This window comes from Seriola lalandi, unplaced genomic scaffold (assembly GCF_002814215.2).
Source record: "Seriola lalandi dorsalis isolate HSWRI2012SDOR001 ecotype SW California unplaced genomic scaffold, Sedor1 jcf7180002054983, whole genome shotgun sequence".
Classification (NCBI taxonomy): Eukaryota; Metazoa; Chordata; class Actinopteri; order Carangiformes; family Carangidae; genus Seriola; species Seriola lalandi.
In genome coordinates this window covers 521692-532631 of record NW_019525532.1, presented here as the reverse complement: position 1 = coordinate 532631, position 10940 = coordinate 521692, and the positions used below count along the sequence as shown (strand labels likewise).

Below are 10940 nucleotides of genomic sequence, written 5' to 3'. Positions count from 1 at the left end.
ATCAAACATTTTGGATGAATCCACACAGAAAGACAAAGGTGAGGCATTTTTAGCATCAACATAATTTTTATTCTCCTCACAAACTAATCCACAGCATAGGCCAGTTTCACACAACTGTGTGAATTTAAGTGGGGTGTGGGGGCAGCATATAGGTGCATACACAGCAATCCCAAAAGTTAACACTGCTTCTGTGAACATACAAACAAACCTAACAATATCCATGTAAACTGAAGCCATTGTCAGACAGGACCATAGTCGGCAAGCCCCCTCGTCTTCTTGCAACAGTAAAAATATGCAATCGGCACAAAAACAAATTACTCTTAACAAATTAAATTCACATGAAATGTTATAAAACATTATCCTACTGAGTGGACATGCTCAGTCTGTTTATGAAGCAGGAGTAAAGCACACTATGTGGTAAATGATTTAAGTGGCAGGAGGTTTTCCTGACACACAAAGCACATAAAACACGTTTAGTTATTGTTTTCCCTTATAGGAACAGTTCGACATTTTGGGAAACATGCTTATTCACTTTCTGGTGTAGAGTTAATGCTAGATGATGAGATCAATGCCACTCTCATTTTCTTCCATTAAGGCTACGGCCAGTTAGCTTAGCACCTGAGCCGTTTGTTATCACAAAGATTGGAAACAGATTGTCTGGCTCCAATGGTGAGAAAATTCAACTATCAGCACCTCTGAAGCTCAGTAGTTAACACATTATATCCTGCTTCTTTAATCCTTACAAAAGAAAAAATAAAAAGTTTAAAACGATAATTCCATTGGTGGGTTACACAGCAGACCGTTTGTTCTTTTTTTAGTTTTTTGTATGGATCAAACGAACAAATCACAACGTGGTTATCTGTTAACTTCAGAAGTGCTGAAAGGATTTTTTTGCGTTTGACAGCAAGTATGTGCATTTCCCTAAAGTGTAAAACTAAACTTTTAAGCACACTGTTGCACATCCTTCACAAATCTAACTGAGCTACATGGGAGCTTCACAAGAGAAATTAACTTTTGATATGTTGATGCAGTAGCTTCAGTAATTATACTACGTGAGTGGGGGCGATTTGTAGAGAGCATGCATGAAGCAGAACAAGTAAACCTTAGTTTGTGTCACACTCTGAAGGCAAAGACTGCAATCCAAATGAGTTTCCCTAAAGCATCTCTATGCTACCGTTATCTCTACTTCACTGTGGGTTAGTGGAACAAAGATAACATTTCTGCTTAAATGCTTTGGGAAACTTGGCCTTTCCTGCTTCAGAGCTTTAGATATAAACAGAAAAATCCATGTACATTTTCCATAGCAGCCAAATTACTTCTGGGTTGTGATTCTATAACCAACACTTGTTTAATTTTGAAAATAACTTTGTCTTCTCCACCAGCCTAGCTTTAACATGTGGAGTGTCTCGCCATAACAGTGGGGGGAAATGTTTGCAAAGCCAACACATTCTTGGCTGAAAGGAAGAGGCTGCCACAAACAGAACCTGATCTAACTCTTTCTACCAATGGCTCTGTGTTGCCTACAGCGCCACCAGGTGGCTCCGCAACTGGTGGCTGTGTGTCTTCAGTGTATCCTCTTAGTGTAGGCATTGCAAAAGCTAAGGCATGTTTTGTAGTGATGGCTACAATGCAGGCTTTGAGTAGAGGCATCTGGGAGAGCGGAGCACCTGGCCTCCACGCAAAGCGAGTACCAGATGGAGAACAGAGCCTCCCTGGATTTTATAGTCTGCAGCTGTTTTCTCGTCGTTCCTACGCAAAGAGAGTAAAGGGATGCAGAGCAGAGGACGTCAGGCAGCAGAAATGCCCCTTTTGAAAAACTGAACTTTACATATTGACAGCATGGTTAATGACAGGACGTCACAATGACATATCTTTCAGAAGCCATGTCACCAAAAAAACAAAAAACAAACATAAATTAGCATAAAATATAAAACATTCTTACAGATATAAACATATGCAACTTTAATTTTCTTATTGTCAATTAATCCCTGGAAAATTTCAATTCTATTGTATCTTTCATGTATTTTATTATGTTTTATGTATCTTATACTTAAAGTCTGTGGGTTTTCTGTTTCAACTGGCTGCACAGAAAATTTGCCCCGCAGGGCACAATAAAGTTAATGTTGAACTGAAGTTAAATACTTTCCCACTTCCCTACCGTGTCTGTGGCACTCACTCCAAACACATTTGTTCCTATCAAAGATGTAAATCTTGAAAACAGGTCATAAATACATAGCTTCACTCTTAAGAATGGCTCAATAATTTCCAAAACAGCTGTTTAGTAGTTTTTAACAAATTGTTAGTGGGATAATTCATTGTTGGTTTTGGTCTTTTAACAGAACTTATTGACAATAAGAAAAATATACAGAATGTCTCCAACTTTACGCTTTAATTAAGAAAGTGTTTCTTTATCTTACATCTGTTTTCCACTGTAGATCAACCTCTGCTGTTGGGGAGGAATCCCCTCTTTCTCCTCCACCCTTTCTTTAATCCGCTCCACCTGGATGGAAATTAATGCAAAACACTCAATGCTCCAACACACACTGGACAACTAATCCTCGTATGTTATTATCAGCACAAAGCAAAAGAGAGGAAATAATAAATGATCATATACCTTATCTGTGGGCTCTATGTCGATCTCTATCTCCTTGCCAGTGAGCGTCTGTAATAAAGATACTTTTGTGTTATTGTTAAGAAATTTATGACAATAGATGCAACTCAGTGACTCAGTAATAACAACTGTTCAAATGACTGGCTAACTGTTCCACCGGGCTAATCGTTATACTTGCTATGCCTTACCTTCACTTTTATCAGCATCTTTGTTGACTTGTTTTTCTAAAATTCACTGAAGCGGGATCAGTGGCGTTATTATATGTTAACTGAATCTATGATTTGACCAACTGCGGGTTGATAGATAATGTTAATGCGGTATTTTATGAAGAAACTCGATATTCCCTTCCAAAAAATTCAATGGGTGTTTCCTGTGTTTCTCGGCGATTCCCACCGCCCCTTTTTTCTGTATGTCGACGGTTCCGCTTTAGTTGATTTCGGACTTAGCATCAGCTTCATGTACCGTCGAAAAAGCTAACAAATTGTCCTAAAATGATCTTGCATTAGCGTGAGCAATGTACCAACAAAAACAAGCCGAAATGTGTTTTTCTAAATACCTAAAAAATAATGCTTAAGGCATCAGCACAACGTGTCGTAAAGCGTTTCTCGTATTTGTAGTTTTTGCCTACGTATTGCTTACACGATGAAGACCTTAAAGAACTACAAGGTGGCCGTCAGTTGGTGTCCGCCCCCGTAAATCTTCCCGCGTAAACAGTGGGAAAGGAAAGGAAGCTGCAGCACAGACAAAAAAATCAATCATACTTTTTTAAAGGTAAATCTTGTCTTTTGCTAAAGCTATAAGATAACCCATTCTTTGACTAACTGGTAACTTATGCTAAGGTAAAGGCCAGTTTGCAAGTGGATTCAATTATGATTCTTTCAACTGGTTGTAACCTTGAATTTTGACGTGGGGGCTGAAAAAGCGACGCTGTTCTGATCAGTCGTATGGTTTAGTGTAAATAGCATTAGCAGTAGCATTTCCAGCAGCGTGTAAGCTAGCTAAAATCGCCTTGTTACACTTAAACAGAGTAGTATGCACTGTTCTGGCTATTGTTGTTTTGTCTTTTGAATGCGAAAAAGATATTTGCTTTCAATGGGCTTTCAGACCATACACCATGTTTGCTTGTAGTTATTGGCATTTAGTGACCATATGTGTGTGTATGATTTTATGAAGTGGAGTTAGAGAAAGTGCAAAAATGACAAAATATGCAGCACAAAGCAACCACCCTGACCTTTAACCTCCCTCCTTTTTTATTTTTACAGATTCATATTCCAGGACAAACTGCTTCATTTCACATTGTTTCTCACACCATCTCCTGTTTCCAAAATGCCTCGCATTGAGAATGACATTAAGCTGGACTTCAAGGATGTGCTCCTCCGTCCAAAGCGAAGCACACTCAAGTCTCGGAGTGAGGTGGGTTTTTTCCCCCCACATGAAACCTGTCTGATTTAAATATAGATTATTCCAGCTCCTGAACTTTTAGTCATCTTTGAGTAATCACAGTTCAGAGAGAAAAAAAAATGTCAGCTCTTATTCACCTTGTGAGTGGAGTGACAAACCTGCATCTGTAAAATACAGGCTCCTGCCACTGTTCTGTGACTGTAGTAACATCTAGTGAATCATGATGAGAATAAATGGTTTCCCTTAGTAGTTGAACAAATCTATTAAACTATCAAGTACACTAAGTTCTTGTTTTTCTTCTTCTCTATTTCAGGTGGACCTGATGAGGAGTTTCACCTTCAGGAACTCTAAAGGCAGCTACAGAGGGATCCCCATCATCGCTGCTAACATGGACACTGTGGGGACCTTTGAGATGGCCCTGGCCTTGCACCAGGTAGGCTATGCATGTGGGGTCTACATCAATCACTTATTATTCCACAAAGTGCTTCACAGAGCAGATGTTGAAGTCTCAGTTATTTGTTTTGTGGGAATGGAAAGTGACAAAAGTAGTCCAAACAAATAAGTCTACGTAAATTTAATGTAAGCTGCCAACACTATAATGCGTACAATTTTACATAGCAGGCTGATAAATGAAGACAGGCCCTAGTTCTCTTACCCGCCCTTCTCCAACGACCAGATTAAAAACAAGAGGTGATCAAGTCCTTGCGATCATTGTTCCCATATGCCAGAACTTAAGCACAGGTGGCTTTTGTGTAGCATCTTTTTCTATGTCCTTGTAATGATAATGAATAACACACACTACTGTATTTAATTCAGGACCCTCCTGGCCTTTTTAGCCACAGTAAAATAATTAGTATCTGTTAGATTAAAAAAATATGCACACACAAAGTTAATTGTTTTGGTATTTCATTCATTTATCTATGCCTTTACTCAATGATAGTTATTAAACCTGCCCCTCGTTGCCATTAGATTTCATTGCACTGTCCACAGATGACAATGTGAACCAGAATTGTGTCCTGGAATATAAATGTCTGCATAAATTCATTAATGTGTTGTTCTTTGTCTCCTCCACTAGTTCACTCTCTTCACCACGGTTCATAAACATTACTCTATTGATGACTGGGTGGAGTTTGCAGCAAAGCATCCCGAATGCCTGCAGGTACTAAATTATTATGTACCCTTTTTATTTTAGAGAGTTTTATTAATGGTGGTGTTGGTGACACAGCTCTCTCTCTCTTCTCTGTTTATCTCCCAGAGTCTGGCAGTCAGCACAGGGACTGGTGAAAATGACTTTGAGAGGATTTCAGCCATCGTGGAGGCGGTGCCACAGCTGCAATACATCTGTGTCGACGTGGCAAACGGCTACTCTGAACACTTTGTCCACTTTGTCAAAGACGTCAGGCAAAAGTTCCCCTCACACACTATAATGGTTTGTAGATGTCTGTTCAATGACTTTAAACTGCAGTTTGTGGGGTTGTAAAAAGGAATGGATGTTCACTAGTTAACAATTCTTGGATAAGTAATGAATAAAACATTTTTTATTATCATTTTTATTTTGCTCAGGCAGGAAATGTGGTGACTGGAGAGATGGTGGAAGAGCTCATCCTGGCTGGCGCTGACATCATCAAAGTAGGCATCGGACCAGGTGATCACAGCGTAACACTTACTAACACATTTCAACATCAAGAGAGAACATCATCACCTCATCACCTCAAGATGTTAACCCTGAACTTTTGAATAGATCTCATTCTGTCACTTTCTTAACACAAAAAATTCATGACTATTGACACATTAACATTATTAACTTGTGAGTGCATCACATCATATATAAGAACACATTCAATTAACAGAGCTGTATTTGAAAATAACTTTCTTGGAGTAACACATGGGTATCAGGTCAATTCAGACTGTGTTATATAAGTGGACTGTAGACTAGAAATCGTAAGCCTCATCCTTTTGCCCCTGTGTCGTCCTCTGCAGGCTCCGTGTGCACCACCCGCAAGAAGACAGGGGTGGGGTACCCCCAGCTTAGTGCTGTGATTGAGTGTGCAGATGCAGCCCATGGACTGGGCGGCCACATCATCTCTGTAAGTGATTGTCTTCTATAGTTATTCTATAATCAGAAGTTCTACACAGTTCTGCTTGTGCAAATTTATGTTAAAGTAATAGTTTGACATTTTCAAAACTGGGCTTTTTCTCTTTTTTGAAGAGAGGTATTTTTTCTATGTGCGGGACTATTTCTTGGCTGGGTGCAGTAACTTATTGGAGGCTTGTTGTCACCATGGCAACACGCGGAGACTCCAGGAAATTACTGCAACAGACCAAGAAAGAGTCTGATACATAGTTAACTGTAAGACAACAAATTGTCGTTTTCACACTTTGTTCTTTGTACAGTTTACACAAACAAGATATTACATGGCAATTTGAGAGCTTCAGCGCTGTAGCTGTTTCTAACTGTGTCCAGTGTTTAAGCTAAACTAAGAGACTGTACACATGCAGCATGATAGTCACTCTCATCACATGTTTGTTTTGTCTTTTCCCCTCTCTTCTCTCTCACACAGGATGGGGGATGTACTTGCCCAGGGGATGTCTCAAAGGCTTTTGGTTAGTTGTTGTTTTTCTTAAGCTGAACTCAAATTCGAACCATAGCAAGAAATATTTCTGTTAAAACTTTGTTTGGCTCTTTAAATGCGACTCTCAGGTGCCGGAGCAGACTTCGTGATGCTGGGTGGTATGCTGGCAGGTCACTCAGAGAGTGGGGGCGAGATCATTGAGAAAAACGGCAAGAAATACAAGCTGTTCTATGGAATGAGCTCCGACACAGCGATGAAGAAACATGCAGGCGGTGTGGCTGAGTACAGGTCAGAGTCACAGAAGTGTCTTTCTTCTATGTTGCTGGGTGTTTTCCTGTCAGTACTGATCACTAAACACACAGTGTGCATTGATGATTGTTATCAACACTGTCTCCTGAGGATAATGCTAGTATGTTGTTTGTTTTTTTATTTCCATCCAGAGCATCAGAGGGGAAGACAGTTGAAGTTCTTTACAAAGGCCCGGTGGACGTGACAATACGAGACGTCCTGGGCGGGGTCCGCTCCACCTGCACCTATGTTGGGGCAGCCAAGCTGAAGGAGCTGAGCCGCAGGACCACCTTCATCAGGGTCACCCAGCAGCTCAACACTGTCTTTGGCAATGACAGCTGAATGTGCCGATCCTGCTTCAGATCGAAGGATAAGTCTGCATCACTGCCTGTCTGACTCCCTACAAGCTGTTTGTGCATTAACCATGTGTACACACAAGTGAACAGACGTATATATTAATACTTAAATACTGTCCTTTTTATCCTTTTTTTTAACACGAGGAGACATTTTCTTCAAGTTGGTATTTCAATGCAATTGTAGTATATTAAGCACGCAGACTCCGAGTCGCTTTACGCTCTGAAGGTTAACTTTTTCCTTACAATTCCCAGAGTGTTTCAGGTCTCAGTGTCTCTACACAGTAAGATCTAAACTACAGCAGTAACTCTTCATCTCCCTGTGTCTCTGCTGTCTCATCATTCCAATGCAAGGTCCTTAGTTGTTCTCTTTACATGTATGCATATAAGTATCTGTCTATAAACAGTATCTACAACATGTCTCCGCTCTGTGCTGAGATACTGCCTTTGTCACCCACATATAAAACAATAGCAAATTATTTAGAAAGCCTAAATATGTATGTGATTGCTGTGGCTAATTGGGAAACTAAACTGTTTTTAAAAATGCAATCATTCCCTCACTCGTGATGTTTTGCACTTTAATGATTTGAGAGCCTAATATTTAGTTTCTGTTATTGTCTCATGGAAATGTTTTGACACTATTTCACCTACTACTGCATATGTATCTTGCATAATTACATTTCTTTTAATAGCAGGTGAATTAGATTAGAGAATTTCTATATGAACCAGTGGACGCTGAATGCGAGTACAGTATGAGGGCGCATGCAGTATGTAGTAATTGAAGACTGAATTCATAGCAGAAGTGTTATTCATTATAATGTGCCACTTTTCTGTTCTGTGGTCCTAGCTTCTCCTGATGCATAGCATATATGTTTGTGTGAGCCCACTGAATTTATGATTCATAGCCTTTAAAGCAAGTGGTCATTCCTTGAATTAGCCTTGGAAGTTTTGCACCGTAAGTATTGGGTATGGTGTCACCTCACACAGCATCTGGTCTGAAGTAAATCCATTTCAAGCTGTTCTTACATGATCTATGTTGTTTCATTTTGTATTGTCACATTGGTGCGGAAATGATGTTTTTATGTTGGCAAAACATAAAATTAAAATGCAGTTTATCTTTCAATTTTTATCATTTCACCTTTTATCCAGTCAATAAAAACATTCCACATTTTAAAATTTTACTGGCTTTATTAATGATTGGATCATTCACAATGTGTATATGATACAAGAGCCACAGATTTACATGTTGCATTTCACACTAAAGACCAAAGCGCTGGAAGAGCCTGTATATTTGAGAGCAATGACGCATTCACCACCAGTAGATGGAGACAAACATCTTAAACTGGCAGGCAGAAAAAAGTTGAGTTAAATCATAATATAACACACATATATATATATATATATATATATATATATATATAACATAACATTGTTGTGTACATTAGCAAGCAACACTCCAAACAAACTAATTAATATTGCTACGATTAAAAGAGATTCAGCTCAAGATATTACATTGCCCATGGTGTATGATAAAAAAATCACCTCATGGGCTTATTACTGATACTTGCACTGACAGCACTATAATTTTCATTAGACATCAACTTAACACTAATCAGTGAGATTTATACTCATGCACTTCTTAGCTTTGTGTAATGATTAGCAATGATCAGTGAGGTCCCACCAATTACAGAAGCTCACAAACCACTTCTGTGATGAACCGGCCACCAATAATTTCTCCACAGGAACATTTAGGCCTCTGAGATTGCTGGAACATTGATTGGTTGTATCTCTTGACATCCCTGTAATGACTTGTCCCACAGCGGCACCTCCATTGCTGATTGGACCAATCTCCGCTATTTTGGGCATTTTCTGGTCCCAGTTGAACAAAGGGGGCTAGGTCCCACTTGTTAAGACTCATCTTAATTGTGAGTATTTCTTCCCTCTGGTGCTGTCCGGTTCTTCTGAAGAACGACAGTGAGGAAGCAACAAAGTTCCAAAACACTTCCACCATTTCAGGTCGTGGTACGGCCTCATCTCCATTTCCCCCCTGATGTGTGATTAATGCAGAGGAAACCCTGTGTTTTTTCTCTGTTTTGGTGTTTTCTCCTGTCTGCATCCCAAAAGCTGTTGAATTGGTTGATGCATCACAATTATCTTCATACTCTGTCGTGAGAGAGCTGAGCTGGTTATCTTTGCAGCAAAGACCGTAGACAGGTCCACCCCTCAAGTTTCGAGCAGACTTTTTGTCACATAAACCGATGATCCAATCAGACTCTTTGGGAAGACTGACCAGCCACCTCTGATAGTTAGGAACCGATTGGGTGCTACGGATGAGGAAAGTGGCAGCGCATTGCCCCATCCAACTGTTGTAGAAAACCTTCCTGTTGTCTTTAGAAAGTGAAATGCTGGGGCCAAAAATCTGCGGCTCAAAGATCAGGTCTGAACCAGTGGTGAAGAGCTCCTGGTGGTTTTCTGGATCGACCAGAGTCAACAAAGCTCCCCAGAACTGGCCTGCTTGCTTCACCATTTTTTCACCATTCTGCCTGATCTCCTGGACTAGTTTGTCACGATCGCTGCCAGGCTCCAGCCCTTTTCTCAGATCCACAGCCTTGGCCCTCTCCACATCCTGGTGTACCTGTGAATACATCTGCAGGAATCTGAAGGTATCCTTCTCGTTCTGCACTGCTTGCATGCTGCTCTTGCTGGTTTTGATGGCCACCATACGAGCAGAGACTGAACTTTGGATGCTGGTCAGTGAAATATCACGCAGGTTAGTCACAGCCTCAATGAGACGCACACTAGAACAACCCAGCTTCTCTCTTTCACTCTTCTCCCACTTTTCCAGACTCACATTCTTGTCATCAGTTTTCACCAGTAAGGCCTTCTTCTCACCTTCAAACTTTTTCATGAGATCTTTGTGGGCGGTGGAGAAGGTCTTCATATTGTGTAGGCGGTGCTGGTCTTCAATGGCACAGGAAACACAAACACAGGTCATGTCATCCAAGCAGTAGTACTCCAGGAGTTTTCCATGTTGGGGGCATTTAGTGGTGCCACATAAAGCCATAGGTTCAGTCAGAGGATGAGTTTGTAGTAACACAGGTGTGGTCAGGTGGGCCTGCAGGTGCTGGACACACATGGAGATCTCACATTTCATGCAGGTCTTCCGTGCTGGTTTCCTGTCCTCTATACACATGTCGCAGAGGATTACTTGGTCCTTTTGTTGATTGTCAGACATGTTTTCAAAAACCGGAAATCCTGATTTGAATTTACTTGAAAAAGCGTTGAAGAAAGTCCGCAGGATCCTCCCTGTTGCTCTTTGGTTGACTGTGTCTGACTGAAAATGAAGTCTGATTTGGCTAAATTCAGCTGTCCACCCGTTTCTGATCTCTCAGTCTTTTGTCTGAACACTTGGCCACATCAGCACTGCTCAACAGTTTCGTTTTCTGGTAAGTAAGTCAAACATTCACAGAGTGACTCAAAGGTTTTGAAGCGTTGTGATGACGTATTGTTAAGTTTCATTTCACACAATGAACATTATTATCACCCATGGGAGTGGTAAACACATGTTAGTGTAACTGTTCTTGTCTGAAAGATATAAGGACTTGTAATAAAAGATAAAATAAAAGACAAGCTATGAAATTTAGATTAAAAAAGCACATGATAAATGGGATATGGACATCCCATTTCATACATCAGTGATTCTCAAACTTTTTC

The 10940-nt window shown here is 40.3% G+C and overlaps 3 protein-coding genes across 4 annotated transcripts; 1 reads left to right on the top strand and 2 right to left on the bottom strand.

Moving 5' to 3' along the window:
- Positions 1-46: 46 nt before the first annotated feature.
- nedd8 (NEDD8 ubiquitin like modifier) lies at positions 47-3002 on the bottom strand. Its single transcript, XM_023396838.2, has 4 exons — positions 2800-3002; positions 2615-2662; positions 2418-2500; positions 47-1749 (listed from the first exon to the last, which is right to left on the bottom strand). The coding sequence occupies exons 1-4, from the start codon at positions 2815-2817 to the stop codon at positions 1623-1625; spliced, it is 276 nt and encodes a 91-aa protein (XP_023252606.1). The 5' UTR covers positions 2818-3002; the 3' UTR covers positions 47-1622.
- A 281-nt stretch (positions 3003-3283) lies between these two features.
- gmpr2 (guanosine monophosphate reductase 2) lies at positions 3284-8402 on the top strand. Of its 2 annotated transcripts, none has more exons than XM_023396848.2 (10): positions 3284-3382; positions 3874-4024; positions 4326-4445; positions 5088-5171; positions 5268-5441; positions 5576-5657; positions 5993-6099; positions 6574-6616; positions 6714-6873; positions 7026-8402. In XM_023396848.2, the coding sequence occupies exons 2-10, from the start codon at positions 3938-3940 to the stop codon at positions 7213-7215; spliced, it is 1047 nt and encodes a 348-aa protein (XP_023252616.1). In that variant the 5' UTR covers positions 3284-3382; positions 3874-3937; the 3' UTR covers positions 7216-8402. The 2 variants fall into 2 exon arrangements, with proteins under 2 accessions (XP_023252616.1, XP_023252615.1); XM_023396847.2 differs by having other exon boundaries at positions 3372-3450.
- Positions 8395-10638, bottom strand: LOC111647175 (uncharacterized). Its single transcript, XM_023396785.2, has one exon. It carries the CDS (start codon positions 10459-10461, stop codon positions 8911-8913), a length of 1551 nt encoding a protein of 516 aa, XP_023252553.1. The 5' UTR covers positions 10462-10638; the 3' UTR covers positions 8395-8910.
- Between the last annotated feature and the right edge of the window lie 302 nt (positions 10639-10940).

Excerpts from the sequence above, each read along its gene's own strand:
- gmpr2 (XM_023396847.2), top strand. Across the intron at positions 5,658-5,992 it reads CAAAGTAGGCATCGGACCAG|GCTCCGTGTGCACCACCCGC; the intron begins GTGATCACAGCG and ends CGTCCTCTGCAG. Across the intron at positions 6,617-6,713 it reads GGATGTCTCAAAGGCTTTTG|GTGCCGGAGCAGACTTCGTG; the intron begins GTTAGTTGTTGT and ends TGCGACTCTCAG.
- LOC111647175 (XM_023396785.2), bottom strand. The coding sequence starts at position 10,461 with ATGTCTGACAATCAACAAAAGGACCAAGTAATCCTCTGCGACATGTGT.
- nedd8 (XM_023396838.2), bottom strand. Across the intron at positions 2,501-2,614 it reads ACATAGAGCCCACAGATAAG|GTGGAGCGGATTAAAGAAAG; the intron begins GTATATGATCAT and ends ATTTCCATCCAG. Across the intron at positions 1,750-2,417 it reads ATCTACAGTGGAAAACAGAT|GAACGACGAGAAAACAGCTG; the intron begins GTAAGATAAAGA and ends CTCTTTGCGTAG.